The sequence below is a fragment of the Fukomys damarensis genome, unplaced genomic scaffold (assembly GCF_012274545.1).
Source record: "Fukomys damarensis isolate Sample0158 unplaced genomic scaffold, DMR_v1.0_HiC HiC_scaffold_20, whole genome shotgun sequence".
In the NCBI taxonomy this organism is placed as follows: domain Eukaryota; kingdom Metazoa; phylum Chordata; class Mammalia; order Rodentia; family Bathyergidae; genus Fukomys; species Fukomys damarensis.
The window spans coordinates 11,829,981-11,857,585 of record NW_022900932.1 but is presented as its reverse complement, the minus strand read 5'-3'; the positions used below and the strand labels follow the sequence as shown (position 1 = coordinate 11,857,585).

The 27,605-nt window shown below is 48.3% G+C and overlaps 1 protein-coding gene across 1 annotated transcript; it reads right to left on the bottom strand.

Moving 5' to 3' along the window:
* Positions 1-244: 244 nt before the first annotated feature.
* Positions 245-27,605, bottom strand: Adgrf2 (adhesion G protein-coupled receptor F2). The gene is made up of 10 exons (XM_010617782.2): positions 27,524-27,605; positions 18,494-18,594; positions 14,594-14,633; positions 13,811-13,962; positions 12,343-12,576; positions 10,173-11,534; positions 6,896-6,937; positions 4,388-4,447; positions 2,915-2,989; positions 245-1,899 (listed from the first exon to the last, which is right to left on the bottom strand). Exons 2-9 carry the CDS (start codon positions 18,563-18,565, stop codon positions 2,942-2,944), a joined length of 2,010 nt encoding a protein of 669 aa, XP_010616084.1. The 5' UTR covers positions 18,566-18,594; positions 27,524-27,605; the 3' UTR covers positions 245-1,899; positions 2,915-2,941.

Here is a 27,605-nt window from a genome sequence, read left to right as displayed (position 1 = left end):
AATTGTTACTGGCCAAGTACTGTCCTAAACACTTTGCCCACCATTGATTGGTTTAATCTTTACAATCATCCTGTGAGGTAGGCTCTGTTATGCTCAGTTTATAAGAGAAACCCCAAGTCTAGGGAATGTAAACAACTTTCCCAACAACAGCCAGGAATTGGTGCCCATGAATCTGCCCTCAACACTGCTGGCAGCAGCTCCCCCCACCCTGGGCCCCAACCCTGCCACTTCCCTGGGAGGCGTGAGGGGCCCCTTTGTGGCTGCTGAGGATCATCAGGTCAGCGTGACCCAGCAGTCACTGTGGGACAGAACAGAGTGGGTTGGGGCCATGGGAGTGAGGGCAAGGCTTCTTCAAGGCATTTCCTGTTAGCAGCCTGGGCCTCCCTTGTTAGCAGGGAGCCTCGCTGTGGCATCCCCGCTCCTGCTTGGGGGAGTGGGTAGAACAGAGCTGTGAGATTTCTGCCCAGCACGGCCACAGGCCAGGTCCTCCCTGTCCCAGTGCTCAAAGCTCACCCTACCGTGGGACAGCTGGACCCTCCCATGCACGATCCCCTCACTGGCTCACTTCCAAAGACCCCGCACTCACTGCAGGGTGCTGGCTTTGTGCCTCTTCTCTGTGCTGAAATCTGTGCCCCAGGAGGAGCCAGAGCTGTGCCCACACGGGAGACCTGTGGAAGCGCTGATGAATGGCAGGCTGAGCCCACTCTTGGGCTCTGTCTGGGAACTACACTGCCGTCCCATGGGGGCGACACCTCTGGAACGATAACTCTTGTCCCCGGGCAGGGATCTCCCTACCTTCTGATTGCTCTCTTTATTGTACCTTTGCCTTCTCACACTTCGCTACTTAGAAAAAAGATCCTGTGCAGGGGAAGATGCAGAGGGAGAGGGAGACGGAGAGGGAGAGGGAGACGGAGACGGAGACGGAGAGGCCCCGCCCATCCACGGAGGGACCTCAATTTCCCTTGGGGCATATGGCATCTGGATAGGACATTAGGGTTCTCCCCTACCCCATGACCTTCTCTCCCAGCTCCTGGCAGTGGCAGCTACTGTGTATGGCTCTGTAAGTCAGCTACATGCTTCTCTATCAGGTGACACCTGCTTTGAATGCCCGATTGTTAATAGGCACAGCTATGAAAATGAGCAGCTTTGTACTTGAAACATAATATTTCCCCTTCCCCACCCTGGACCTCAAACACACGCACTGTTGGTTTCAGGGAGTGTGGGCAGAATGCTTCCCGAGGCCACATGGCCTGGCAGAGAGAGGGTCAGGAGCTGAGAGGAGCAGAATGCATTTCCTCCTCCTTTGCTCAGCTATTGACTAGCTGTGACTCACATCTCTGGGTTTTCATCTTCTTACGACTTAAAATAGGCATCTTTTCAGGTTCTACGGCTGTATGGTTTGCACACGACTTGTGGCCAAAGATGTGGCATCAGAGCCCAAACCAGCAGCTTAACTCTGACAGAGTGGAAGACACTGGCAGTTGGCTTCTAGCATCAAAGGAGCCAGCAGTGACCTACTTAGGCCACCCAACTCTCAATCCTCCGGGCCTATTTGTGAGCCTCTCCCTCCACGAGCCATGGAATCCAGCTGGGTGACATCCCAGGCCACTTCGGCCAAAGATAAACCCGAGCTTCTTCCTGAGGACGAACGAGACCCTCAGTGTGGAGGCGGAGGCGCTGAGGCGACCGCGGTCCTGCCGCAGTCCTGCTCTTGGGAAAGGTCCACTCTGTCTCGGCTCGGACACCCAGGGCGATGTAGTCATTTACAGGTGGTGGGCAGGGAATGTCTGGTGGCCTCCATCCTCCTGCACTCCTCCCTCTCCACTGCTCCACAGCGGGGTGGGAAGGCAGGAGTCTGCATGCTCCTCCTGCAGGTGCTGCCATTCCCCGGTGAGCGACCTTGTCGGGAACAGGAAATACAATATTAGCAGACAGCAGCTGCACCTGGAGGTTAGGAGCGTAAGTGTGTCACGAGCAAGGAGCCCATCTTCTCCCTTGGAGCCAGGGACCCGGCATGTTCTGCTGCCTGTGCACGCTGAGCTACAAACTCATCTTTCTCTTCCTTTTCTGTGCAGCTCCCCTCCGGAAGCGACCGGATCTCTGCATGAGGCCCTGAAGGCTGGCTGTGAGGTGAACAGCAGGCTCCCGGCAAACCCAAGCGCCTGTCTCTGCCACAGGCCTATGTACTCTTCATGCCCTCTGCCCTGTCCCACAGTCCTCCAAGGTCCCTCCACCCTCAGCTCCCTGCACCCCCGTCCCTGTGAGTCTCGAGTAGGTCCGTGTCCCCATGCGCACCTCTCTTCCCAGCCAGGTCCCCGTGGCCCTCGGTCTGTGTGTGCTCTTTTCCCCGAGCACCCCTCTCTAACTCAGTCTCTCCGTGTGCCTCTGTCTCAAAAGACATGACCTCCAGTGTCTCACAAACGCCATCTGCCATCTCTCCATCCTCTTAGGGCAGAGGAAAGACAGGGGCTGCAATGGGAAACTGGAAGAGTGGGCATCAAAGGTTTGAGGTCAGATGCTTGGAAAGAAAGCTGGCACGGAGACGAGGAGAGAACAGCTAGGAAGAGTGGGTGCTTCCGTGTGGCCTCTTATGCCCAGGTTAACTCAGGCACCTTCTCAGACACGTCTGCATCCTCTACATGCTCATCCAAATGGCACCGTGGCCCAGGGGAGAAAAGAGGGTATAGGAGAATCCTTTCCATCAGAAAAAGCAAATTTTTTTTTTCTTTATCCTCAATTCAGTCCTGGGGGTGGAACTCCAGACCTGGCACACGCTAAGCAAGAGCCCGGTCACAGCTCTACCTCCAGTTCCCGGGAAAAATCAGTTCTAAGTATAGTTACTCAGGTAATGATTTGGGGACGAAATGGCATCTGGGTAGCGCACACACGAAGACCTCCACTCGTGCCCACTCACCTCCGAGTCGGGCTGCAGGCTGGGCTCTTAGCTCGGCCCATTGGTGGGGTGGCGGGAGAAATTGGAAGAAAGGTTCTGTGGGAGGCAAAGGGAAACTGTGTTATCGCTGTGAGTCTGCTGCCAGAGGCCAGAAGGACTACACGGCCCCCAGAGAACTGTAGGAACCAAATTTTCTGATCAAGGTGGGCTCCCTCGTTGCCCTTTTGTTCAAAATCAGAAAGCAACAGAAACTCCATTTTGTATAGCTCCTACCTGTTTTTCTGTAACTCTTGTTCTGACCCAAGAGTGAACTGACCCCCTCCCCAATAGTTGCTTAAGTTTGCAAAATAAGATAAGCTGGAAATAGATGGAGCAAGGAAGCCACATGCTTTTCTAAGCATAACAAGTTTGCCTAACTGTTTAACCACACAGGATGTTCCTTGGAAAAAGAACATCCTGACCCCCGCTAAACCTGCCCCTCCTTTTATTTCCCGTCTCTGCCCTCCTGTTCTCGCAAGTACCCCAGCAATGTCCAATTAGAATCATCAATAAGAAAGAAAGGATTTCAAGCCTCCCAACCCCTATAAAAATAAGCCTCAAAAGAGGGTCGGGGCTCTCATTTCTGATCCCCTTAGTCGGTGAGGTACTAGGGCCCAGGCTCGAGCTTGGGGACAAAGCGATCTGGACACAACAGAACCACGATCCACAGAGATGGATCTTATCCTTCACCGTGATCGCAGTTTCACCTGCACTGAGAACACAGGAGAGAGTGGAGAGCCCTGGTTGGCTGGGGAGTAGGGCAGCAGAGGAGGATGCTGGTGACAGGGAACAGATGGCCCACAAAACCCTACATCGGGTGAGGATCGCGAGAGCACAGCTGCCTGTCAGAGCAGGCTCCAGGTGACCCCAGACAAGCGCTCCAGGTCCTGGGTGGAGCCGGACTGACCCCACCAGGCTGGTATTGTGGGGACAAGTACGTTTGGGCTAGAGAAGGTTGTTACCAGGGATCCGAGGGGACATCCCGCTCCTGTGCCCCATGCAGAGTGATAAAGCCAACGACAGGCTGAGGACGGGCCAAGTGGAAGGAAATGGCAGGAACAGATGATAAATGTGCACAGCCTACATCAGGATCACCATGGAGCTGGTTCTGGGGGACACTCAGCCTCTCTCCTCAGGGCTTTAATTGCACCTTTCTTGAGGGGGTCTGGCTGTAGTGTTGCTAAGGCCCAGCCAGCATTGGAAGCCACTGGCCCCAGCAATGGACAACTCATAATAAAGTGCTGGGCATCGTTCTGAGCTACTGGTGTACAAATACAAAGACGAACCAGCGAATGATTGCTTTGCACTGAAAGGAAGAATTTCCTCATGGTGGCGAGAGCGGACCAACACTGAGGACGCAGAAGGGAAGGAGCCATGGTATTGAGGGGTGGGACGGCTTTGCACTGCTGTTACCCTGTCCAACTTCGAAGTGCAAAATGAAAGTGAGAGCTTTACCTCCGACACCCTGGAGTTCCATTTCGCAGAGGTTACTCGACCCTTCAAGGCTTCTCGGATCTGGATAGTCAACAGAAGAGGTGAAGAATTAAAAGATGCTAAGAAGTCATCATAGGTGCCTGGGCTGGCAGGCACCTATGGGTCCTGAGGGTGGGTGGTGGGAGACCAGGACAGACAAGAGAGGGGAGCTGGCAGCGGAGCCCAGTGGCTAAAAGCTAAGGATTCCAAACGTGGCTTTGGCATTGTTTTTATTTTATGGAAATAGTCTATCATGTCTCATAAATTTTTAATTTTTTAAACCTTTCCTAGATGGGGAAAAAGTGCCACACAACACAGCAGCAGTCTATGGAACCAAGGAAATAAGAACAAGAAACAACTACTGTGCTTAACTTTATAACTTTTGTTTCATAACTTTAAAGGCCTCCAGCTGAGGGTGACTTTACCCTTCCTTGAAAATGCAGTTGTCCTTGCTACCCACAGACTCCAAAGAGTTAGAAGATCTCTTAAGGCCAGGAACACGCAAGGGTTCGTTAGTATTTGTGAAGATGTACTGGACATTCTACTTACAGTCTCTGTTCTCATCCTTTTTGGGGGGGGAGGGTACCGGGGATTAAACTCAGGTCCTTGTGCTTGGGCGGCAGGTGGCAGCACCACTGAGTTAAATCTCTGGCCTGTTCTCATCCTTTTTAATACCACATTTCACAATGTGCATTACTACCCCACTTTATACATTAATAATAAGCACATTTGGGCTACATGCTCAGCGTTTTCAATCTTAACAATTTGAAAACCACTGCTACACACAGTTTCTTGTCAATGAATCCTGTATGACCTAGGACACTTTGGAACATATACCTTTCATTTTTTAATTTTAAATGTGAGACGGTTTGGCTTTGGAGGAGGCTTCCTGGCTTTGAGGTCTTGGTGCCACACAGTACCCAGGGGCAGCTAAGGAATAAGGTCACTGCTGCTCTGGCTGACACACTAGCTAAGGTGTGACATTTAACAGACACATCCTGTACCCGTGACTGTGGGATGCCTTACATGGTCTGCGTTCACCTATAAATGTGAGCTTGTGCTTTTCCATAATCTAGTGGAAAGGGCCAAGAAAGCATCCACCTCCCCGCGTTCCACGTGAGGAATCTGGAATTTACAATCGTCAGAGAACCCCCCCAGGGCCACACAGCTGGGACAGGAGCTCCTCGACTTAATGGCAGGGTTGTGTCCCAATAAACCCACTGCAGGTTGATCCTATTGTAAGTCAGTAGTGCGTCTGAGTCACGCAGCCTCCTCAACTCCGTGGCCTAGCGTAGAATCGGCTGTTTACTCTCCTAATCACATGTCTGACAGGAGGCTGCGGTCTGCTGTCAGCAGAAGAGCACACTGCACAGGAAAGGATCAAAATTCAGAATCTGAAATCAATTTTTCCTTGAATGTGTACCACCTTTGTGTCATCAGAAGGTCAAAATTCCTAAGTCAACCCTTTGTGAGTGACCATCTACACATGGGAATAGTGAGGCCGGTACTCTTTCACTTCTGATTAATCTTTACTAGTTGAAACGGCAGCCTTTCGAGACAATGGAAGGACCATTGTGAAATTCCTCTTTCACAAGCCCTTGATACTGACTTAATAACATAATAGGTTTGATGTAAATGCTTAATAAAGCACACACACACACACAGCTCGGCAGTGAAGTTGGGTTTGTGTGCTGGTGTTGTCTGCATATCCAACCCGGTTGCTATGAACTAAGTCTAGCTGGGCCAGTGTGTGCAACAGCATCCGAGAGAAGTTTCTGCTTTGCTGACTCCAGGGTGCAGGTGCCCAGGTGGAAGGGGAGATCTCAGAAGCCTCAGAGAATGTGTGCTGTGTTCATGTGTCAGTGTCTGTCTCCACTTACAGCCTGTCCACACTCGTGGTGTCAGGATAAGCCCTCCCTGGGTGCCCTGACCTGCGAGGCGGGACTCACCTCCCTCCACCCCCGTGTGGTCTGGCTCAGCCACTCGGACTCCACAGTGCACAACAGCAAGTGGGCCCAAAGGCCAGGCTGGGCATGGCACCAGGCAGCAGAAGGGCTGGCAGTGCTGTCCCTCATGGTAGATCTGTGTCCTGCACTGGAAACCATCCGTGAGATGCAGCCTGCACCCGAAGGAGAGGCCCTCTCAAAGATGGTATCGTGGGATGCAATAAACCTGTTTTCTGCCTCAACAAATCAGAGTGGTTTCTTCAGAGATCCTGAGTGAGCTGCTTAATCGGTAACAACATCTCGGTTTCCTCATCTGGAGAGTTGAAACTAGCAATGCCTCACATTGCTTAGAGGATCAGAGCTAATACACATGGACACCTAGCCCCAAAGATGCTACCCACACCCAAAAGAGCAGAGAAGCTCTGTCCATGAGTCTGCACAAGAGGATGATTCGACAGATTTCCCCTAAGTGGTTGTCACTGGTGGCCATGTCAGGGCCAAGCCCTGATAATGCAGGAAAATGAGGAGAATTTACACACAGTACCTTCGGGTCCAGGATTGTTCCAAACACCAGGATGAAGAAGCCCTGTGAAGATGGAGAAGGGAAGAAGAGTGGTTTTTAAAAAATGATGATAGCAAACACCAGTATTCATCACTCAATTCCTGTTTTAATCACAAGAAAACAATTTAACCCAATCTTTTAATTTCCTACTCCAAGGTCAAAACAATTGAATTCATTCATTCAACAAACATTGTGGCCCATAGACCATTGTGTTCTAGATGCAGGAAAGCCTCGGTGAACCAACACAGCAAAGTCTCTGCTTCTTACAGGAGCACTTTAGGAAAATGTCTTCTGAAGTGAGCAAATACAGGTGTTTCGCACTTAGTGGAAACTGTTCTGCTCATTGGAATACAACAATCTAAGCCAGACGCACACTTGTAATGCCTGCTATGCACGACGCTGAGATAGGAGTACCAAGGGTTTGAGCCAGGGCCGGGGATTTAGCTCAGAGGTGCTGCCACCTGCCTCCTAAGTGCAAGGTCCTGAGTTCGGTTCCCAGTACCAAAAACAAAAACAAACAAACAAAACACAAGAGTTTGAGGCCAGCCTGGCAAACTTAGAGAGACCCTAACTCAAAACTCAAATTAAAATAAAAAGGGCTGGGGTGTAGTTCCGTGGTAGTGCCCTTTCCCTGGGCTTAATTCCCAGTACAAAAGAAGAAGGAGAAGAAGAGAAAGAGGGAAAGGGGGGAAAGGAAGAAAGGTAATAAGGAAATAAGGTAAGTAGGAAGAAAGGAAAAGAAAATAAAGGAAAGAAAGGAAGAGAGGAAGAGAAGGAGGTAGGGAGGGATACAAAGAAAAGGGTGATCAAGAAAGAGTCAGAGGAGACGTTAGGCAGTGGATAACTGGTTTGCAGTCCCTGAACAAGAAACAATGAGATAAACATCTGTGACAAAGAGCAAAAACATGTTCCATTCATACACCCTCGCTCTCTTCTCATCCACAGCAAAGAATATTATAAAACTTGCAAAGGAAAATCGAATACATGCATCCTCAGAAAAATTAATAAGCCATAAAGTAGATTGGATTTCTAAACCTATAGCAGCTGGTCCAAGTAGGGAGAGGCAGAGAGAACAAAGCAGCTCTCCCAGCTCTCCTGAGCCATACAGAGAAAGGCCCTGTCAGGTCAAAAACAGACTGTCCAGTCGCAATTACAGTACAGCTGAGTCTCTACTGTTTTGTCGTACACTGGCTGAAAACCCTCCGAGGAAGGAAGGGCAAGGAGCACCGCCGTTTTTCAGACAGAGGGGAAGAAGCACAGAGATTCCACTTTCAAAATGCGGCAGGGAGAGCAGCATGCAGTGAACCAAAGTCTCACATCTTGGGTAATGGCTCCAAAAGGGAAGTGAGGTAGTGAACTGTCCTTTAGGCATGACCATGCTGTGCTGCTCCAGTTTCACAAGGGACTCTGAACTCAGCAGGGGGCTACTGAGGCCCGGGGATGTAACACAACTGGTCCCACAGAGCTGGCACACAATCGTCTGTCAGCAAGGACACTCTCGACACTACTGCCACCACAGCATGACCCCAGCTGGGCCGAGAGATGGGGGCTTCACAGGGCCCGGGGACAGCCAGGCCCCACATGTACCCGCCTCCCTCCTGTCAGCCACCAGCTCAGCAGCTTGCTCTCCCGTGTGACACTCTGCACCCAAGATGTCACTGCTGAAATCTGTCACCAATTTTTACAAAGGAAACACAGTAGTCGGCATGGCCCATTAGGTTATAAAGTGTCAGCCTTATAAAGGTACGTGGAACAAATACATCCAGCCTGGCTTGGGTCCAACAAATACATTTTAACTGAATTGGCCCAAGGATAACGTTTTTGTTTTCAAGATGTAGGAGCCATAACTTAGCATCTTTTCTCCACAAAAACAAAACAAAACAAAAAAACAACAACAATCTGTACTAGATGGCTAAAGGACTAGGAAGAGTTAATTTCTCTGCTCCTAAGACTGTAAGCTCCTTGAGGTTGAATTGTTGACATTTGTATTTATTGATAATGACTAGCAGAAAATAAGTACTAAACGCGGCGTGTGTGTATTTGAGTGTGTGCTTCCTGACCTCATTGTGTACCTTGAATGTACACAGCCCTAAGAGTTAATAGGGAAGTATTCTCTTAAAACTACTTGTTGGTTTAGGCCACCTTGGGAAAAGTTACACAAAATGGCATTCAGAGGACGCAGGTAAGAGATTCGTCAAGAAGCTTCGTATCTGCTGGCGAAGAGGCATGAGAATGCATCCCATACAGCCTGCCTGCACCTCTGATCTGAGGTTGGGATCTGAAGCCCAAATTGGGCTTACCAAGCTTCATATGTGTGTTTTGGGGGGGGGTCTTTTCGAGATCTTTAGAAAAATAAAAGCTTTCTTGTCCATTAGTTGATATCCACATATGTAATATTCAATATAAAAAATCTTTAGTTCTTCAGAACACTGTAATAGAAGAAATTTGGAAAAACAAAATCCCAATCAAGAAAGAGTTTATTAAATACAGAATGCCATGCAAGCATTAAACGGCATGCTCATACAAACTAACCCAGTAAAATTCTAGGGCATATTTTCAAGTGAGAAAGAAAGTTGCATAACAAAAGACATTGCTTTTTAACCCTTATATTATGTAAAAGTACATGTGCATTAACATAGAAAATTTGGCAGGGATCCACATGAAACTATTGGGCAAGAGTTTACATTGCTTAATTTACATGGATGAGGTAAGAGAGTAGAGAAACTCTCTTCAATACCAGTAGATCTATAGCTTGCCTCATTAGAAAAAAATGGTTCCCCATGGTAACTAAAAACTCTAAATGGCAGTAAATGTGATAAAAGTAAAAAATTTCATTCCTCCAGTTGTAAAACTAGATAGTGGGGAAGTGTAATTATTTAATGTCTAAATGGTAACAATTCCACCTATTAAAAGGCTGTTTGTGATCCTTAGATCATTTTAGATCATCCTTGGATCATGTTTTAACATTCACTTTTGCATTTCATTTTCCAAACCTCTCTATAAATAGACAATATTATATCCACTTTATGTATGAGAAAAATGTGCTTGAAAACAGGAAGTAAATATTCCAAGATCGTGTGGCATGTTATTGGTAAATGCAGGAGTCAGAAATCAAACCCAGGCTTCTCTGGACCCAAAACTCATTTCCAATATGCTTTTCCATCCCCACTAGGGAGGAGCCTGGTACCCTAGTTCCTGAGCACAGGCCCTCCTCTCAGATTCTCTTCCCTGGAGCTTGTGCTCACCCCCTTGCGCTCACCTGGAATGCATTGAGCAAGGAGAAGATGATGTGGAAGACCAGTGAGCTGCTGTCGATGATCGTGGCTATCCCAAAGCCCCACGTCAGTCCCAGCAGGGGCGTGAGGATGGCAATGTTCTTGCTGATTCTCAGGATGGCTCGCACTTCCTGAAACATGGAGCTGCCAGTGGCAACTCTCTGGGTCTTGATGATCACCAATGTGATGGCGACCAAGTTTACTACCACGATGGCCAGAGCTGGGATCACAAAGGCCAGGAGGGCCCTGGTCATGTCCCAGTTGAGCCAGCAGGCCTCGGGCCGCAGGTAGCCTTTGCCAGGTTCAGTGACACTGACTGTGATAACAGCAATGATCAAAGGGCACCCGTAGCCCACTGAGAAGAGAGAAGCCACCAGGACTGACTTAGGCAGGGTGTGGAAAACAATCAAAACTCCATAGAGGATAAGGAGCGCCTTGGCGAGCATCCAGAAAAACACAGAAAGGTAAAAGAAATGAACGAAAAATGTCACCGCCACACATCCGTTGTGGTGTGTCACTGGACCACTAAGAAAGGAAGCCACAATGAACCACACATCTGCCATCAGTAAGGTGGCTGCCACGTTGGCAATGCACAGGTGACGTAAATAGGAGATCTCGGTCTTTGTCACCTGACCCCAAACCAGAGCCTCAATAGACAAGCAAATGATCAAGCTGCAAATCGAAACGCCCAAGCCTATGTAGGTGATATAAGTCAGTACCGGGCTCACCAGGGTGTGGCGCGACATGAGAATGGAGAAAGAAGTGACCAGCTTGCTTGGCTGACACTGGCAGAGAGCGTGTTGGGGGCTCTCTTCCACCATCTCACAGGCGTGGCCAACCCATCTGCTCTCCAGGTGGTCCCAGCCCACACACTGGGTCTTCCTCTCCTCTGATTTGCTGATCTTTTCAAAAAGAAGTGAGATTCTTCTAAGTTTTGGGGGCAAGATGACAGACAGGACAAGGCCATTCACCGTGACATTTTCCAAAAGACTGGCCTCCAAGATGGCCCCAAGCGTGGGAAAGGCAATGCTGACGATCTTAATAGTGGAAGGTGCCATCTGCAGCTCCTCTCTGCCCACCAAAACCTTGCCAGTAACTGCCCTGCTGGTGTCATTGATTCTCATGGAGAAAGTGAAATTCTTCCCTTCACCATCTGCAGCTATGATGGAGCCCATTGTATGGATGAAGGTATTTGATATGTTGATGAGACTCTTGTTTACCAGCAGCTTTCTTGCAAAAGAGTTGACTGAGTGGAGCAGGACGCAGCTGCTGTTTCTTTCTGGGATAAAGGTCCAGTTTGAGATGCTCCTGCTGTTCAGAACGTGGTTGGCCATGGAGCTGTAGCTCTGCAGATAGAGAACTGGCATTACTCGTGGGTTTAAACCGACAAAGCGTGGGCCTCCAACCAGCGGCATAAGCCTCCCTGCTGAGGTTCCGAGACAGGACCTCAGGATACCCCCTTCCAAACCAGAACCAGCTCCTTCATGAGACCCTGGGTGATGGGCGTGCACAGCAAAGCTTGAGTCAAAGGACAGGGCTAGATGGGAACTACCAGGCAGCCCCAGGGCTCATGTCCACCCCATTCCCACTTCACCCCTGGGTACCCCTTAGGGAGCCTCCTACCCATCAGAGCACCCAGCAGGTAACCAACAGGAGCACATTTCAGGAGAAGTGCGCCCCAAAAGCACAATCTATCCTCTGCTACAAACATCGAACACCAAAGCCAAGGATCCCGTTCCATTTCACATTTCTGCAGCAGAAAGTTATGGCCACTTCCTTTGCATTCCATTACTTTCCCTTCCTGCGATTCATTCTAACTCACAAATAAAAGGGAGAAAAGCTTTTCTCTCCACAGGACCTAGAATTTCTATTAGAGATTTTCAGCACCCAAAAAAGACATTGGAAAAGCAGACTCCAGTTTCTACCGCAGCACCAAGTCAGCGCTCACTATAAATGTTTACTCATTTGGTGTGTTCATTTCTTCCATTACCTCTTCCCTCCGTGAAACATACGGAGCCCTGACTGGGCTAGACATTGGAGATACCGAGTGAGAGTCACTGTTCCCAGTCCCCGAGAGGCTCAGAGAGCGTCCCAGCTGAGCCAAATTCCTCTCCCACAGAGAGGATGCCCCGCCAGACACCCAGGGCCACTCACGTGCATCTGCGCCTCATCCACACCTGCCATGAGAGCCGTGGATATGTTGCGCAACAGCTGCACGATGAACGCGATGTTCCCTGGCAGCCGGGGTGACTGCTCGATGTTCCTAATCACGCAGGACAGATCCGTCGGGCACCTCTGCATTAGTTTGTCGGAGATGGTCTCTGCATTCCCGGCGTATTCATTCACCTTTTCACCTCCTCCAAAGGGGCGGGCAGACTGTAAGTCCTGCTGAGATGTGGCCGAAACAAGGCCAGTCCTATTATGTCCCGTTTATGTTACGGATAAGAGCACTTTTACTAACACTTAAAACAGCCTCATTACAAACAATCACAAACAATTGTACCTTGAGACAATTACAAACAATTGTCTTTCTATTTTCCATTTTCAGTGTCACAGCTTCCCAACTGCCTGCTCTTTAGCACCTTCCCAAGTGTTATCTTTAATAGACCAGTTTGGACTGTGTCCGCGTACTGTGCATGTATCTGTGTACAACTGCATAAATTCCCAGTGCAATTTAAGCTTGTCTTCCCTATTCCCAACAGGCAAAGCTCGAGGTACAAATATATCATAAAGACAGAAACTCTAAGCTGGATCCAGAAGAAACAACTGGGAACACCAAGGTGGAAGGAAGTCCCTGGGCAGACTTCAGAAGCTGCCCCGTCTCACATCTGCAGAGACGGAGCAGAGTGCCACCCGCAGCCCCAAGCCACACACAGAGGCTGAGTCAGGAGACTCCGGAGATGGAGATGCCATCGGGAGCAGGTAAGGAAAGCCCTCTTGGAAAGGAGGAACAGGAGCAAAGGGAGGAGAACCAGCATTTGATCTGATCTTATCTACGGTGATTGAATAAGGAAGTATGTAATTACTTAAGAATGTATACCAATGTGTCGGTGGGATGAAAAGGTCCTTCCCCCTGCTTCTCATGCCTTAGTGAGAACAGAAACGTGCAGCGATTTCAAGAGAGCGCACAGACTCTGGGTCACCAGGTCTGGGTGGGGGTGATTTGCACAGATCTAATGAGCTGCCAGGGTTGCTGCGGCTGGCCAGGGAGAGACAAGAGTCCGAGCTTTGGGGTCAAGGGGCGGAGAGTGAAGATGGAGCAATTAACAGAGAGGGCTCTGGGACCCTCCTAAGTGATCTGACCTAAATGATCTGACCCAGATTTGGAGGAAACATTTAGAATATCAAGGTGGGAAAATGACTAAAATTAGCGATAGGCTGAACCCCTTCCATCCAGGCTGAGTCTTGTGCAGGAGTAGAAGCTGCCCTCCCCATGGCTTCTTCCTTCATGTCATGGAAGGGTGTGGGGGCCTGGAGCTCAAGCCCTTGGATGCCCAGGGCTAAGAGAGGACACGGAGGGTTTGGCTGCCTGTCCACACTCTTCCTCCCCTCTCCAGTGCCTCACGGTGCTAAACTGAGGTTCTGATTTGTCCCTAGAGCTACGTGAGAGGACAGACCTTACCTCAAAGATGTTGAATGCATTAAGGGTACAGCAGGTATCAGTGACCTTGTGCCATTGCTGCTTCCTGCAGGCAAACCCCATGCTTCCCTCAGTGCCCGGAGGGCATGGCTGGCTGCAGTGGGAACCGGACACACAGATGCCATCACACACCCCTAGGAAAAGAGAAGAAAGAAGCCCTGAGTTGCACTGGGCCAATCGCCCAAGTGTCACTGTGGCAGGGGACAGAAATCCTGTGGACATCGCAGACACAGGTGTCTTTCCTTTGTACTGACAGATGATTGACATGGAACTGTGGCCGTCACTCATGGCAGCACTAACCTCTACTGTTCCCAACAGACTCCTAGCCTGAACCCCAATGTAAAATAGGTAAAAGTGGACCTGTTCCAGTTGCAGAACCTGAAAGAGCCCATAGCTCCATCACCCAGGCCATTCTCATGACCACGGAAGCCCACGGCCCAAGAGCTCCCAGCTCAGCTCTGGTTGGAGTCTATTGTCCTGTGCTCCCAAACAAGCAGATGTTATGATAAGTTGCATCCTCCGTGCATCCTGAGAGATCTGCTCTGCCCACCTCCCCAGCCCAAGTTGGTGCCATGTGAAGAATCCAGCTGCGGGTGCAGGAGAGGAAGGAACGGAGGTAAGGGCACAGTTTCACATAGGGAAAAGAATCCAAGTCCAAGCAAAAGCTACAATGCTGTGCCACCAGCTGCTCGTGAGACAGAGCTGGGGACAGTCCGCTGGTATGACACACACAATGTCTGTTGTTGCTAGCTGCTGCCAACATACCTTGAGACCTGGCAGACTCCTTCTTGCTGTTACTGGTGGCCTGAAAGAGAATAATCAAAATTCACATCAACATCGATTGTCCATATGCCTTTTCAGCAGCTCATTTTAGTCACAGACTGACATCTATGTCTGGACCAGCTGTGCGGCCAGCGTGGCCACCAAAATGATGCCATTGTCTCTTCAATTCCTCCTCTTTCCAGCAAGAGTGGTCTGGTCTCTGCCTAGGAAACCCATGATGGGCAGGGCAGATTTACCAGGAAGCTAACGAGGTTTAGCTCTGCTTGTGTGGACTCCTCTGAGTCCTCTGAATGCACTCGCGTGTTCACATCTAGTAAATTTTCAAAAGCAAAATACTTTAACTCTTTCATCTCTTCATCCTGTTATTTTTGCCATTCACACTCCACCCCACTGAAGGGTACCAGGAAAGTGGATCTGTCTGTGGGATCTCCACATGGGGTCCAGTTGAGCATGCAGTAGGTCTGGATTTAATCAGATGTACTAGGCAGTTTATGGCCATTTCCCAGTTGCAATAAGGATGTCCACGTGTGAGTAGCACCAATTCTGAGAGCGTTTATCAATAGTCACAGAACAAGACAGCTGTCAGCATCCTGATATCCTGCCATTCCCATACAAAAGAACCATGAGTGACAGAGGCTCCCCCAAACCTAGCTACAGCCCTGCATATCTACATAGTGTCACTAATGAAGAATAGAGAACCTGAGGGTTGTTCTGCAAAAGTAGAAGCAATAGGAAAATAATTTGTTAAGCAATGCTAGGGGGAAGGCTGACTAATCATCCTACTTACTACTTAAGAAAACAGCTAAAATCCTTAGTTTGCAGGTATGCAACCAAAATGTAGGAGCAAATAGGAGGCAGTTCATTTCTAAAAGCGTCACTGTTTTCTTGAACGTATCGCTGAATAACATTGAGCGATTCCTGGGTGCAAAGTCCCCATCACTCGTAGACTTGAAATCTGTTGTGATGCCTTTTCCCATTCCAATATTAACTTTCCTTTAATTTTATGTTTTAGTTTCATTCTTTTTCCAGAATGCTCTTGCAAAGCCTGGGTGCCCCCTCCTGAGCAGTCCCCGCTGTGGCCCCACTGGTCCACACACACACACACTCACCGCCTAGTGAGCAGGTGGCTTGTTGAGAACAGGGCTGACCCTGGGAACCCTCAACTTCCAACAGGGCCACGGAGCAGGCTGTGAGGAGCAAGGAGCTCATCTATAGCAACCTCTAAAACAGCCCTGGAACAGTGCACGTGCTGTTTAAGATCCCGCTGTCATTTTTTGTGCTGAACGTGAATATCGATCACACAGAGAGCTTACATTTCCCTTTTTTTGAGAAGTCATTCCCGATCCAGTTCTACCTGATGCCCTTTTCTTCTGGCTCCTGTGGCATTCCTCAGAACACACACCACACAGTCAGGGCTCAGTGCAGACTCACCGGACCTGCTGTCCTGATAGCTAATAGTTTTTATAAAAGCATGCTACCTTCTCAATGAAACTGTGAGTTCCTAAAGAATATGGATTGTGCATTATGCTACCTTCAGTCCCCCTAAGTAGACGGCTGAGTGTCTTGTACCAATGTATGCATATATATACTGGTATTATGTGTAGGCTGACACGCACAGGCAAGCTTGCACATGGGTGTGGGAGGACAAACTGGATCTTCCTGTTTCTGCACCAGCAGAGTGCCCTCTAGGGGCTGGGAGAGCCACTCCAATTTGTGTTCCAAGATCTAAACTGTTGGGAAAGAGACTGGAAATTTAATGACCCAGTGGTGTGACTGACACTTGGGGTTTGTGTCCCTTTCTCCTTCACATTATTGTTTCTCTCCACATTCTTAAGAAATGAGTCTGAATACTACCTGTTTTGTTCACCAAATAGGAACCTATGGAGGATCTGAATTGAGTCTCCCTGAGGTCAAGACAGGATGCCTGAGGACTCATGGGACAGAATATCCTTGAAATCACTGATATAAAGACTCTTACCATTGAGAAGACAAAGCCTTGTTAAATAAGCAGAAAAGTTAAAGTCCCTCCATTAAACCAGAGTGTGAAAGTACTTTGAGATTCTGGTAAGTTTTATAGATCACCTCGTCCAAGCCCTTATCTGCGATAGGAAACTGGGTCTCTGACAGATGAGGTGATCTACCCAAAGGGGTTCAGGGAGTTCCTCCAACAGCTGAGACTAGAACTTTGGTTCTCCTAATTCCTACTACAGTTCGCTTCCAACCCCCAGCCCATGTTTAGGGGGCCAAGAAGAGGGGACGTGTATGCAAGGTACCCAAGCTCATCTGGACAGCGCTGTGTCTCCAGCACACCAAGACAAGTGCAGTCAGAAGTGCTCAACTCCAGGCAATATTCAGCCATTAAACAAACCCTGGTGAAGTCACACGGTGGTCATCAAGAGCATGGGCACAAGGCCACAGGCTACATTTATAAGGAGCTCCGGAAAATCTGCCTCCGAAAGTGAAGGACCTTATCTTCTTCTTCCTAGCTGATTTTCCAAAGCACATCATGGATACCTCCTCCACGGTGGCATCCAGGAGAGGCCACTTTTGCATCAAATTCCAATAGCCCTGACCTAATCTTATGAAAGGATGGTGGCAACCAGAAGCTTGCTGGACCTGCTGAGCGGCTGGGTGCACAGGTTGGGCAGGGAGGGCTGGCACCTGCGGCTCGCCATCTGAGAAGCTTGTAGGTGGGAAGAAAAGGATGGGATGTTCCTGTGGAAGTGATCCCATCATCAAGGGAAGACAGCCAGCCTCACATGCTTTGCCTGTACTCCACGTTCTGCCTCGTACAACAGTGTGCACAAAAAGAGGGCAAGAGGGGACCAGCTGCAGGGTTGAGATGCCTCCAGCAAAGTCTTCCGAAGGTTTCTAACTTCACCCAGGAGCCAGACACCAGGTCAGGGTAGAGGAGAAGGAGAGACACTGGATTGATTCCCTTCCAAGGGCAAACTAGTGCGAGGATGCAGTAATCATTGTCTGGAAAAGCCATGAAAAGCATTTCCAAAGTCATTTTTTCCTAGGGAATCTTGTGTAAAAAGGAACACACTAAAATGGAAAGAGCAAGATCTTAAGGCAGGTGCTCTAGCCTTGGCCTCATGGCTTTGGGCTATGAACCAAGTTTGTCAGTCTACACTGGCCATGGTCTCTGCCTACAAAATGAGGGAGTGAAGCTGGATCCCACAGCTCCCTTCAAGATCCTATCTTTATGCCTTCTTTCTCCCAGTGCCCCTCCACACCTTATTTTAAATAAGTCACTAATAGGGAAATTAAAATGACTTATGGTCTGAGGGAAAATACTCCAGGGGAAGCCACAGGACTCACTGTCCACAGAAGTTACAATAGTACATCCGTACCAATGCCACCATCCTAGACCTGGCTTAGCCAACGACAGCCTCCATTGCTCTGTCCAGCCCATTCCGGGTGTTCGCTGAGGATTCTCAAAGGAGATGCTCTCCCCACTTCGAACGGGACAGTTCTGTGTTATCCGAAACCCGTCATCAGGCTCGGTCCGCTGAATGTCATTAATGCTTCCAGCCCGGGTGGTGATCGGCCCCACCCCTACTTTTTCTAAGACCCCTCAGGGAATAGTGCGTACATGTGCGTGAGGTATGAGCTATGGAAAAGCTTCCCAACCCCAGGATACAGGAAGAAGTCGCATCAGCCCCCTTGCATTTCCAAATTTAAAAGGAAAACCTGCTGGGAAAAATAATTTGGAGTTGTTAGGTAAACCGCGTTTTTGTGGTCTATCGTTGCGATTTCTTCCGAGTGAGTCACTGTCACCATCTACTCCTACCACACCTGTGCTGGGGGCCCCAGAGCTGGTCAAATCACAGAGCCCACTCTCCACACACTGTCCCCACCCACCTGCCCCCCACTTACCTGACACAGCTTCCTACAGGGCTCTGCGGGCACAAGAAACACCAGACAGCACAGCAAAAGTGCACGAATCATCGCCTTCCACGCGGCTGACCTTCTTGCTTCTACAAAGAGAAACAAAAGGCCAAATGTCTCCAACCTGAAGCCCTCACGGCGCCATGCCCTGCAGACCCCGGCAGCCCGTGCCACTATGCTCTGTCCCCATTCTTGCTTCGTCCACGGAGACCTCCCTGCCCGCAGTCCGGCAGTACTGCTGCGTCTCCTCCAGCCATTCCCCAGGTGCTGCGGGCGTCAGCGCCCGCCCACGCCGGAGGTGACTGCAGTCAGCTCGCATGTCACACCTCACTCGGGAGTCTTGCCAGAGGAGGCACTCTGCCGACTTCAGCTGGTCCGCTGTGCAATAACAAACAGCAGCAGTCTCTGGGGTAGGCAGGGCTGAGAAACCTGTGGGTGGCTTCGGCAAAAGACAAACTGGGGCTCCTGTGGGTAAGCTCGGCCTGCAAATACCTTTGGAAGGCGAGTATGGGCCAGGCGTGTGCTGTCCTCCCTCCTCCTCCTATCTCTGGAACTGTGTTTTCCTAGGTAGCCAGCATTGCCTTCCAACCTGGTGTGCGATTGTTATGTCTACCAGAAATGGTGCCCAAACCAGACATATTCCTTGGCACCTGGACCAGAGCGTGACGCATGGCCGTACAATATACTCAATCCGGGAAGAGGAAAGGAGAGAGAGTGGAAGGGAGAGGGGGAAGGAAAGTCAGGGGGGAGCAGGGGAAGCTGACGGCGGTCAGGATCTGTTCTACATAAAGGAGTCGCTGAAAAATGTTAGCATTAAAACCAATGATTTTCAAATGTTTCGCCCTGAGCAAGACCAGCTTTGCAAGGTATTCGATGTCTTCATGTTTAGAAGAAAGGATTCAGCAGACTTGGATGTTATCATGAACTCCAAGAGCTATTATGATGGTTGGTATTTGCCATTTGACCATTTTGCACTAAGAAATCTTTAGCCCAATCATGCATAACTCTACAGCAAACAATGTCATTATTTCAAAGATGGGGCAAAATTGATTTTTCAATCACAGTTCCTGCACTGAATTACTAGAATCATTGAAGATTCATTCGACTCGATGATTGTTCTCAATATTTTGTGTGGACAATTGCAGCCTGTTTTCAATAGGCTGTATGTCTGTAATTCTCACACGAAAGGGCAGAGGGATTTCATTAGTGCTCATCATTTTGGAAAATATTTAGCAGCACCACGGATGACAGATGCTGTTTCCGGTAAACTGCAGCCACCCTTGCATCTTTTACTCTAACTTAGGTCATTCAAATGAATGAAAATCACGATAGTGACGCTAAACAGACCACTGCAGTCACTGCTGGGGTAAAACCAAACTAGAAGAATTAAAGCCACTGATGATTGGGTTGACATAATTCTCATAAAACCTGAGAATAGGCCTGCGCTTGCTTGTTTTTGTTTGTTTTTCCCAGTGCTGGGGCTCAGCAAAAGCTCCCTGCTGGGCCCTGCCCCAGTCTTGCAGCTGCTCTGAATGAACTTTATCTGTAAAAATTCCCATCTTGGGTCAGGGACATAGCTCAGTGGGGCTGTCACCTGCCCCACAAGTGTAAGGTCCAGAGTTCAAGTCCCAGTATCCTCCCAAAAAAATATCTCAGCACACAGAGCATTTTCACTCTTAACTGAAAGAAGTTTTACAAGTTATTTAAGAAATGACATAAACAACAAGCTTGCGCCCTTCCGCCCAGAAACTCAAGTACACTTTTACTTGAAAAAAAAAAAAAGGTGGGGTGTGGTTGAGTGATTCATTGAGCTCTGGGAACCAAGAGGAGGATCATTTTGTTGGCTTAAAATTTTAATGTGTTGCATTGGAAAGAAAGGGCTTTGTCACATTATTATTTTGCTTTAAGTTTTAAAGATAGTCAGGTTTACCAATCATCAGAAACGCTTTTGGATTATTACTGTTATGTTTCTACCTATGACAAAAGGGGTGCTTGTGTTTTCTGTGGGTTGCCTGTCAGTCGTCGGACATGGCCACATCTCCATGGGGCTGCAGGTGGCCTCCTCAGAGTCCTGCTGGACCCCAGGCTGTGACTTCCTGCCTGCCTGGTCCACCTGGGTATGGGATAGAAAATGAAAACGGGAAGACGGTCTTGCCCCACAGCCTGGATTCCAGCAACAGCATGGCTAATTCCTTGTGCCATTTCATCTTTTTCTCAATTCTTTTAGCCAAAAAGAACATTTCCTAAAGTTGACTCTTTTCTTTTTTTTCTTTTTTTTTGGGGGGGGTGTGGGTGTGTGCATGGAGCTGATAAAAACAGATTGCTGTTTAAATGCAGTGCATGCTTTTTCCTAAGCAAACATAATACGTTTTATTATGAAAACATTAAATTTTGACACATTGCTTTTAAATCGTCTATTATCTGCTTAAATCCATCAACCTGGGCTTCAGGGAAAGCATTTTTCTTCCCTGTCATCAGCTCTTTTTCCAAGTCTGTGAAAGTGGGAAGTTGACAAGAAGCCAAGGGTCTGACGCGAGTAAAGACAGCATAGCTCTCTCGTTCTTCTTTTGTTAGTGCGGCTTGGTACATGTGCCTGGCTTATTCTGATCACTTTCACTGCCCTTCTCTTTCCTCCTACCCTAAGCTCTTTCGCTATCACTAGAAGACTACTTTCTAGTTTTCTGTCCTCTCTCCTTTGTTTCTGTAGTTGTTTATATTTATGTATTTTTAGATTTCTTATATAAAAGAAAGCATGCAATTTCTCATTTCTTACTACTTTTTTTTTTTTTTTTTTTTTTCTTTGGTACCAGGGATTGAACTCAGGACCTTGTGCTTGCCAGGCAGGTGGTGGAACCACTGAGCTAAATCCCTGGCCCCTCGTTTCTTAAAGACTTATATTTTGACCACCTAGCTCCTGGTTCCCAGAGCCTCCACTCTCTCTTCTCATGGAAACCCACGGGAGTCTGAGATTCTGCCTTCCCATTCCTGGCCAGCCTGGCAGCTGGAATACAGCTGGAAAGGAGCTGGAGAATCAGTTGCCTCTCAAACAGAAGTTCCAAATGCTGGTTCATTTCAAACATTCATCTCCGAAAAGGCTTCTGTCTTAAGAACATAAGACCTAAAAAACAGTCACTTTGTAGGATTCATAGCCTCCAAAAGAAAACAATTGATTCACAACTGAAAATCCATAAGATAAAACATACCAAACACAACACATAGGGTTTTTTAAAAATAAAAATGAAGAAATTCCTTCCCCTCGTCAAGAAAGAAAGAAGGAAGGAAAGAAAACGAAAGGAAAGGGAAAGGAAGGAAACTGGGCAGGCAGGCATACATCATTCTGGAAAACTGGCTGGTTCTGCAAAGAAATACTATTTGCAACCCTTCAGTCTAGATTATTTCCACACCTGGAGAAGGTACCTAAGTTATTAATTGACCTATGTGTTTGGTGAACAGAAATGGAGCCCCGCATTTCTAAGCAGCACCCTCACAGCCAGAATTTAACCACAAAGACGGTTCCTTCTCCAGCCTCTTGCGGAGCCAGGGTGTCACAGGCCACTGGGGACACAACCCAAAGGGCCACACTGACCCCTGGGGGCAAAGTGGTGAAATCAACAGGAAGAGAAGTATTCTAGGGTCCACATTCCACAGAACAGCTCTTGTCTTTAGCAGCAATTTCATCTTCAAACATGTCTTCTTATATCTCCACCAAAATCCTCCAGCCCAAAGCCACACAGCTGGCAGGAGACGAAACAGGCAGAAGGGAGACAGCGGTGCGTGCTGGGGCCTGTCCGGGGCCCAGTCCTTAGACGCAGGCTTCGCTTGGCTGAAAACACACATATAGCTCTAAGAGCAGTGGTTTTTAAAGGTACTAGTGGGTGGAAAGAACTTTACATCTTGAACCCTTGCATCCTGACTAAGAAAGAGAGCAACTATTGGAAAAGCAGCCTCAAAGGTAAACAGAGCCCCAGGCAGATCAGATTGGTCACCGGGGACACTTCAGTCCCCAGCACTGTGGGTGAGATCACTGCTACTGCTTGTACAATTAGGCTTTGCAATGAATGGTGGAGGTTTCAAGCCAGATGGGCTGTAGGGGTTCCCAGGCCGACTGTGGGTACCACTCCAATGACCTCAGAGGTGAAGATGAGGTGTTGGTCATTAACCAGCCAAAAGCCACTTAGCAGACACCAAGGTATCTGTCCTGCCAGACTGCAGCCACCACAGAGGAACAGGGTGCAGCAGTCCCCACCCTTGCTCTTTTCTGAGCTACTGAAGTGACTTCCACAACCTTCCAGCAGCAGGGAGCTGCCTGCCTGACCCCACAGTTACCGGGCCACAAGCTTGGGGTTTGAACCCAGGTCAGGATTTTTTTTTTTAATATCATGCGGCTTTTCTACCTAAGAAAGAGCTGATCTTTCTATGGACTGAATTTTCAGAGCATTTTCACATAAAGCATTCATCTTGATGTCTTGTTATTTTATGAGGTGGGCAGAGCAAATATTATCTGTTACTTCTCTCAGAGAGGTTCAGACAGGAAGCCACTTTCCTAAGGACATACTCCAAGTTCTTGAGAGATCCCGATTTTCTTCTGATTCCTGATTTGGGACTTTAACCTAAAATCACTGTCCCTTGGTATTCAGAGGGATGGGCAGGGATCTTCCCTGGACTCTGAAATCCCTTACACGAAACAGCATTGTGTTTGCGTATGATCTACGTACATCTGCTTTATCCTTTAACCATCTCTGATTATTTACAGTGCCTTGCACACTGTGAACGCTACGTAAATATCTATTATAGCATGTTGCTTAGAAATAATGACAAGGAGAAAAATCTGTGCATGCGCAGTACAGGTGGAATTTGCAGATGTATTTATTTTCATCCATAGCTGGTTGGATCCACAGATGTGACACTGGTGGGTCACAAGGCTGACCGCACCATCATGTGTTATCACCGGAGGTGGAGGGCACTTGGCATCGCCTCCAACAAAGCTCTGGACACAACAGCTACGTGGTTTGCGGCGTCCTGGGCAAGTGTGGGCATTGTTCCCTCAGCAGTAGTCAGGGGCAGAGCTGCTGTCTCAGGGCAACAAGCCAAATGCTTGGGAGCCAGGATGACGATCTAAGTTCCAAGCCACACAGCAGGTACATGTGTGAGATCTGGATTTATGCAGGAGCCCAGTTGGGTCAGCGTGAGATCATTTTCCTTGGTCGCCCAGCCTCGGCCAGCTTCTCTATGCCTATTTTGAGTCAGACGCTTTTCTCGCTGTGCATGCACGTGCCACAAAGAGCTGAGAACTGGGTACTACTCATCACCCGGGTGAAACCTTCCTTGGTTCTGGTGACTCACAGGAGGAAGACTCCCAGTGCACACCCCATCCAGCGCCCAGCACCCACACCACCTGCACATGTCACGCTCACTGTTTATGTTTCGGGATGAGTAGTACCCAGTTCTCAGCTCTTTGCGGCCTCTTTGGCCCGGGACTGTCACACACACCCAGCAGAACCCACTGGTTTACCAATGGCCATCCCATGCAGAGTGACAACGTGGAAACACAGCGATGTCACACAGTGCCAAAGCAACACATTATGAGGTATCCATATGCAGAAATACTGTACAAATATTAAAAACAATACTTATGCAGGGCCTGGATAACACAGTAGTACAAGGTAGCAGCAGACTAGAGCTTTTACTATAAGTAGGAAGAACAGTCAGCAAGATTCTTTATACACAACCATGGGAAACCTCTGTCTTGATTTCTCACCCATCTGGAAATGAAGCTGAATATTTTTCAGCACCTAAAACCAGCAAAAATGTCTCTAATTCCAAAAAATGAATAAAGAGGTAGAATTGCACAGAACACATTAAAACCTCTGAAAGGAAAAAAGTCAAAAATTCAAAATGCAGTAGAATGCATAATTTCTGAAGTTTTGCTCCAATCCTTTCCCCCTTAACCAACCCATGGAGGAAACAAAATCTTCAGAAAGGGAAAAGGAAGCAGGAAAAGGGAAGCCGATGCTTCCATTTCAGGAGAAAGAAAGACAATGTGTGGACATGACAGCAAGAGGGAGCCACGATGACCCCTTCTTGAAAGCAGGAACACCAACACCTCGGTGCCAGTCCAGAAACAGAAAAACGAGGGCAGCCTCATCCGGAAAATTTGTCTCAAGATTTATCAGCTTCCATGACACAAACTATTCCACAGCTCTCCACCATCACATTCCAAAGATTTCCAAAGACTTCGTTTCCCCCTATAAAAGCCGTGTTTGTCTCACAACTAACCCTAACATCTCGTACTTCTACTCCTCCTCCACCCTCAAGAGGACAAAGCCTAAGTAAAAGTACATCGTGGTTAGGAGGTTATGGAAATACACACATACTTAGTAGCTCATCAAGAAAGAATGATATCTGACCTACAGATGTTCCTAAAAGCATGATTCCAGCAGTTACACAATGGAAATCCTTGTGGCTACGCTCACTGGGCAGGGGGAGCTCTCTGTCCTCGTCCTCAGATGGGAGCTTGCAGGATCATCTATCTGCACTCTGACCACCAGGGGGAGAGGCACACTCAGCACCTGGTGAGCTTTATCAACTACAACTTAGGTTTTCCGATTCCTATGAAACTCAACTGTCTCCCGCTCCCACCCCTCCTTCCCTTCCCCATAGAATCAGGGATAAGAGAGTTGCACGCAACTATTTATGACTATTTTACACATGGTAACAGGAAAAACACTCTTGACTTCATATTCAAAAGTAAAAAGCCGAGCCAGGCATGGTGGCACATGCAATTTACCCAGCATTCGGGAGGCTGAGGCAGGAGGATCGCTATGAGTTTGAGACCAGCCTGGGCTACATAGTGAGTTCCAGGTCAGTCGCGACTACATAAGGAGACCCTGTCTCAAAAAATGCCAAAGAAAAAAGTAAAAGGCCACACAAAAGTAAGGGCCCCTCTAACACCTGTGACTGGGCAGGGTTTCCATCCTCTCTGCTCCCCATCCTGGAGGCTCTTAGCCTTCTCTGCTCCTTACACTTTACACTCTTCCTTGCATTTCATCTCTTCCCTTTCCATCTGCTTTGCTTCCTGCCGGAGTACATCCTTTCAGGGCTCCTTTAGTGATCGGTGGATGATAAACAATTTAATCTTTAAATGTCCAAAAACATGGCTTGTCCTCTCCGTCCTGATGATTAAGGTGAGCAAGGAGGAGTCCAGGCTTTCAAAGTCTGTAAGGGTGAACTGGTAACAGTGTGTTTCTTGAGAAGGTGGGACTTTCGCTCCCACCGCATTTGGAAATAGCTTTCCAGAAGAAAGCAGGCAGAAGAGGCACAGGGTTGCCAGAGAGTACTGCTGACGATTTTTTTAACTTGACTTTTAGTTCTATTATTCTTTTTATTTACGCATTTATTTACTTACTTTCTGGGTCCCAGGGATCGAACTCGGGCCCTTGCACTACTATTCTTTTTAAACATATTTAGAAATATTATTCTCTGTAGACACTGTACCTATTATCGACTGGTCCTGGGGCCCGTTGCTGCCATCCTGGAGGTAGGATAGAGGAAATAAAGACAGGGAGAAAGAAGACAAGGAAAATCATAACTAAAAATCGTACTTTTAAGAAGGCTGCAACTTCTGGGGTCCAGTTGAAGTCACCCACGGAGACCCATACCAGCAATTTCTTCATGTACATGTAAGCGCCTCTCCTTCTAGACTCACGACACTCACATTTCTCAGGGATACTGTTAGCCCATAGATTGGCTTAAATTTTAAAAAGTAAAAAGCAGGCAAAAAACAAAACAAAAAATAAAAAGCAGGAATGTGAGGATCCTTGGGAGTCTGGGCCACCTTTTCCCGGGGTTCCCACCCTCTCCAGAGAAGAAGAAATGTTCCCAGCTCCAGGAAACAATGTACCCCTCGCTCCTGAGCCCCACACTTTTTTTTTTTTAAGTATGTGCTTTGACATCACTGCCTAAGGAATACATTTATTCTTTTACTGGTCCATCTTGAAAATTCTGTGATGAGAGCCAACCTGCAAACTCATTCTGCAGGGAGGTGGGTTGGGTTTCTCATCTCCACATGGGGAACCCCCACCCCCAACTCCTCTTCCCGGGTCCAGTTTTAAAAGGACCGACTGGTCTCCGGGCTATGTGGGGTGCTGCTTTGATCTCATCATCTCAAATAAATGTCTTGGTTTCTGTGTACCAATGTTCACTCATTCTGCAAAAGGCACTGGTTCTGGGACCCTATGGTGCCAGCACTCTGGCCGAGGGATTTAGACCTGCGAGATCATAGTGTACAATCCACGGAGAGACAAAAGGGGTGAAGTCTCCCAAGGCTAACTCAGGCTTCCTGAAAATGAACTTCAAATCATTTACCGGAGCTACTGCCAAGGCAATGTGTCTATACGGTAAAAACATCAATGAACTTTGATCGAGAATTCTGTAGGGAAAGAAAGGAAGAAGCCCAGGCACCAGTTGATCCCATTTTTAGGAACAGAAAGGACAGGAGTGTCATAGGTGCATGCCCAGGTATCCTGCACCTGTGAACCAGGAGAAATCTTGGGTTGTCTGAGGAAAAGAGCAATGAGGACCAAGAAACAGGGCCACGGGCCATGCCTCGGCCTTGAGGGTTTCCTGAGGACCTGTATTGCCTCTGGCTTCAAGGTGGTTTGAGGTTGGTGAAACTGTAATAAGAAACCAAAATTGTAGATAGGATGCTCTCAGTTCTGATGGGGAAAGGATACGAATTGTTTATTAACCTAGATGTTTACACTTTGCCACTTAGAGCTCGTGGATTCCAGTTTCCTCCGTTCTGGAACTCAAATAGCATCAGAAGAGAACAGAACAAGACCTGAAAGCAAAGATGCGTCCGTACCAGCCTGCACTCCCACTGGTCACGAGAAGAGCTCCTGGGTTACCAGAGTCCTTGTTACACTGGCCCCCCGAATGCATTACTAGTTTAGTCCCAAGGGACCAAAGCCAAGTCGCCCTGGCTGCCGGTTCCTGGACTGAGAGGACGTGGGTACTCACCACGGTTGCCAGCACGGCGTCAGAGACCCTGAGGCTGCCCTGGAGCTGGAACTGCAGCCTCTCAGCCCCGCGCATGGTATCT

What these genes read in the sequence shown, in the direction of transcription:
- Adgrf2 (XM_010617782.2), bottom strand. Translation starts at nt 18,565, where the DNA reads ATGATTCGTGCACTTTTGCTGTGCTGTCTGGTGTTTCTTGTGCCCGCA. An exon ending in TGGATGAGGCGCAGATGCAC is followed by an intron (nt 11,535 to 12,342) that starts GTGAGTGGCCCT and finishes CTCTATCTGCAG; the next exon opens with AGCTACAGCTCCATGGCCAA. An exon ending in GGAACTCCAGGGTGTCGGAG is followed by an intron (nt 2,990 to 4,387) that starts GTAAAGCTCTCA and finishes TGCCTCCCACAG; the next exon opens with AACCTTTCTTCCAATTTCTC.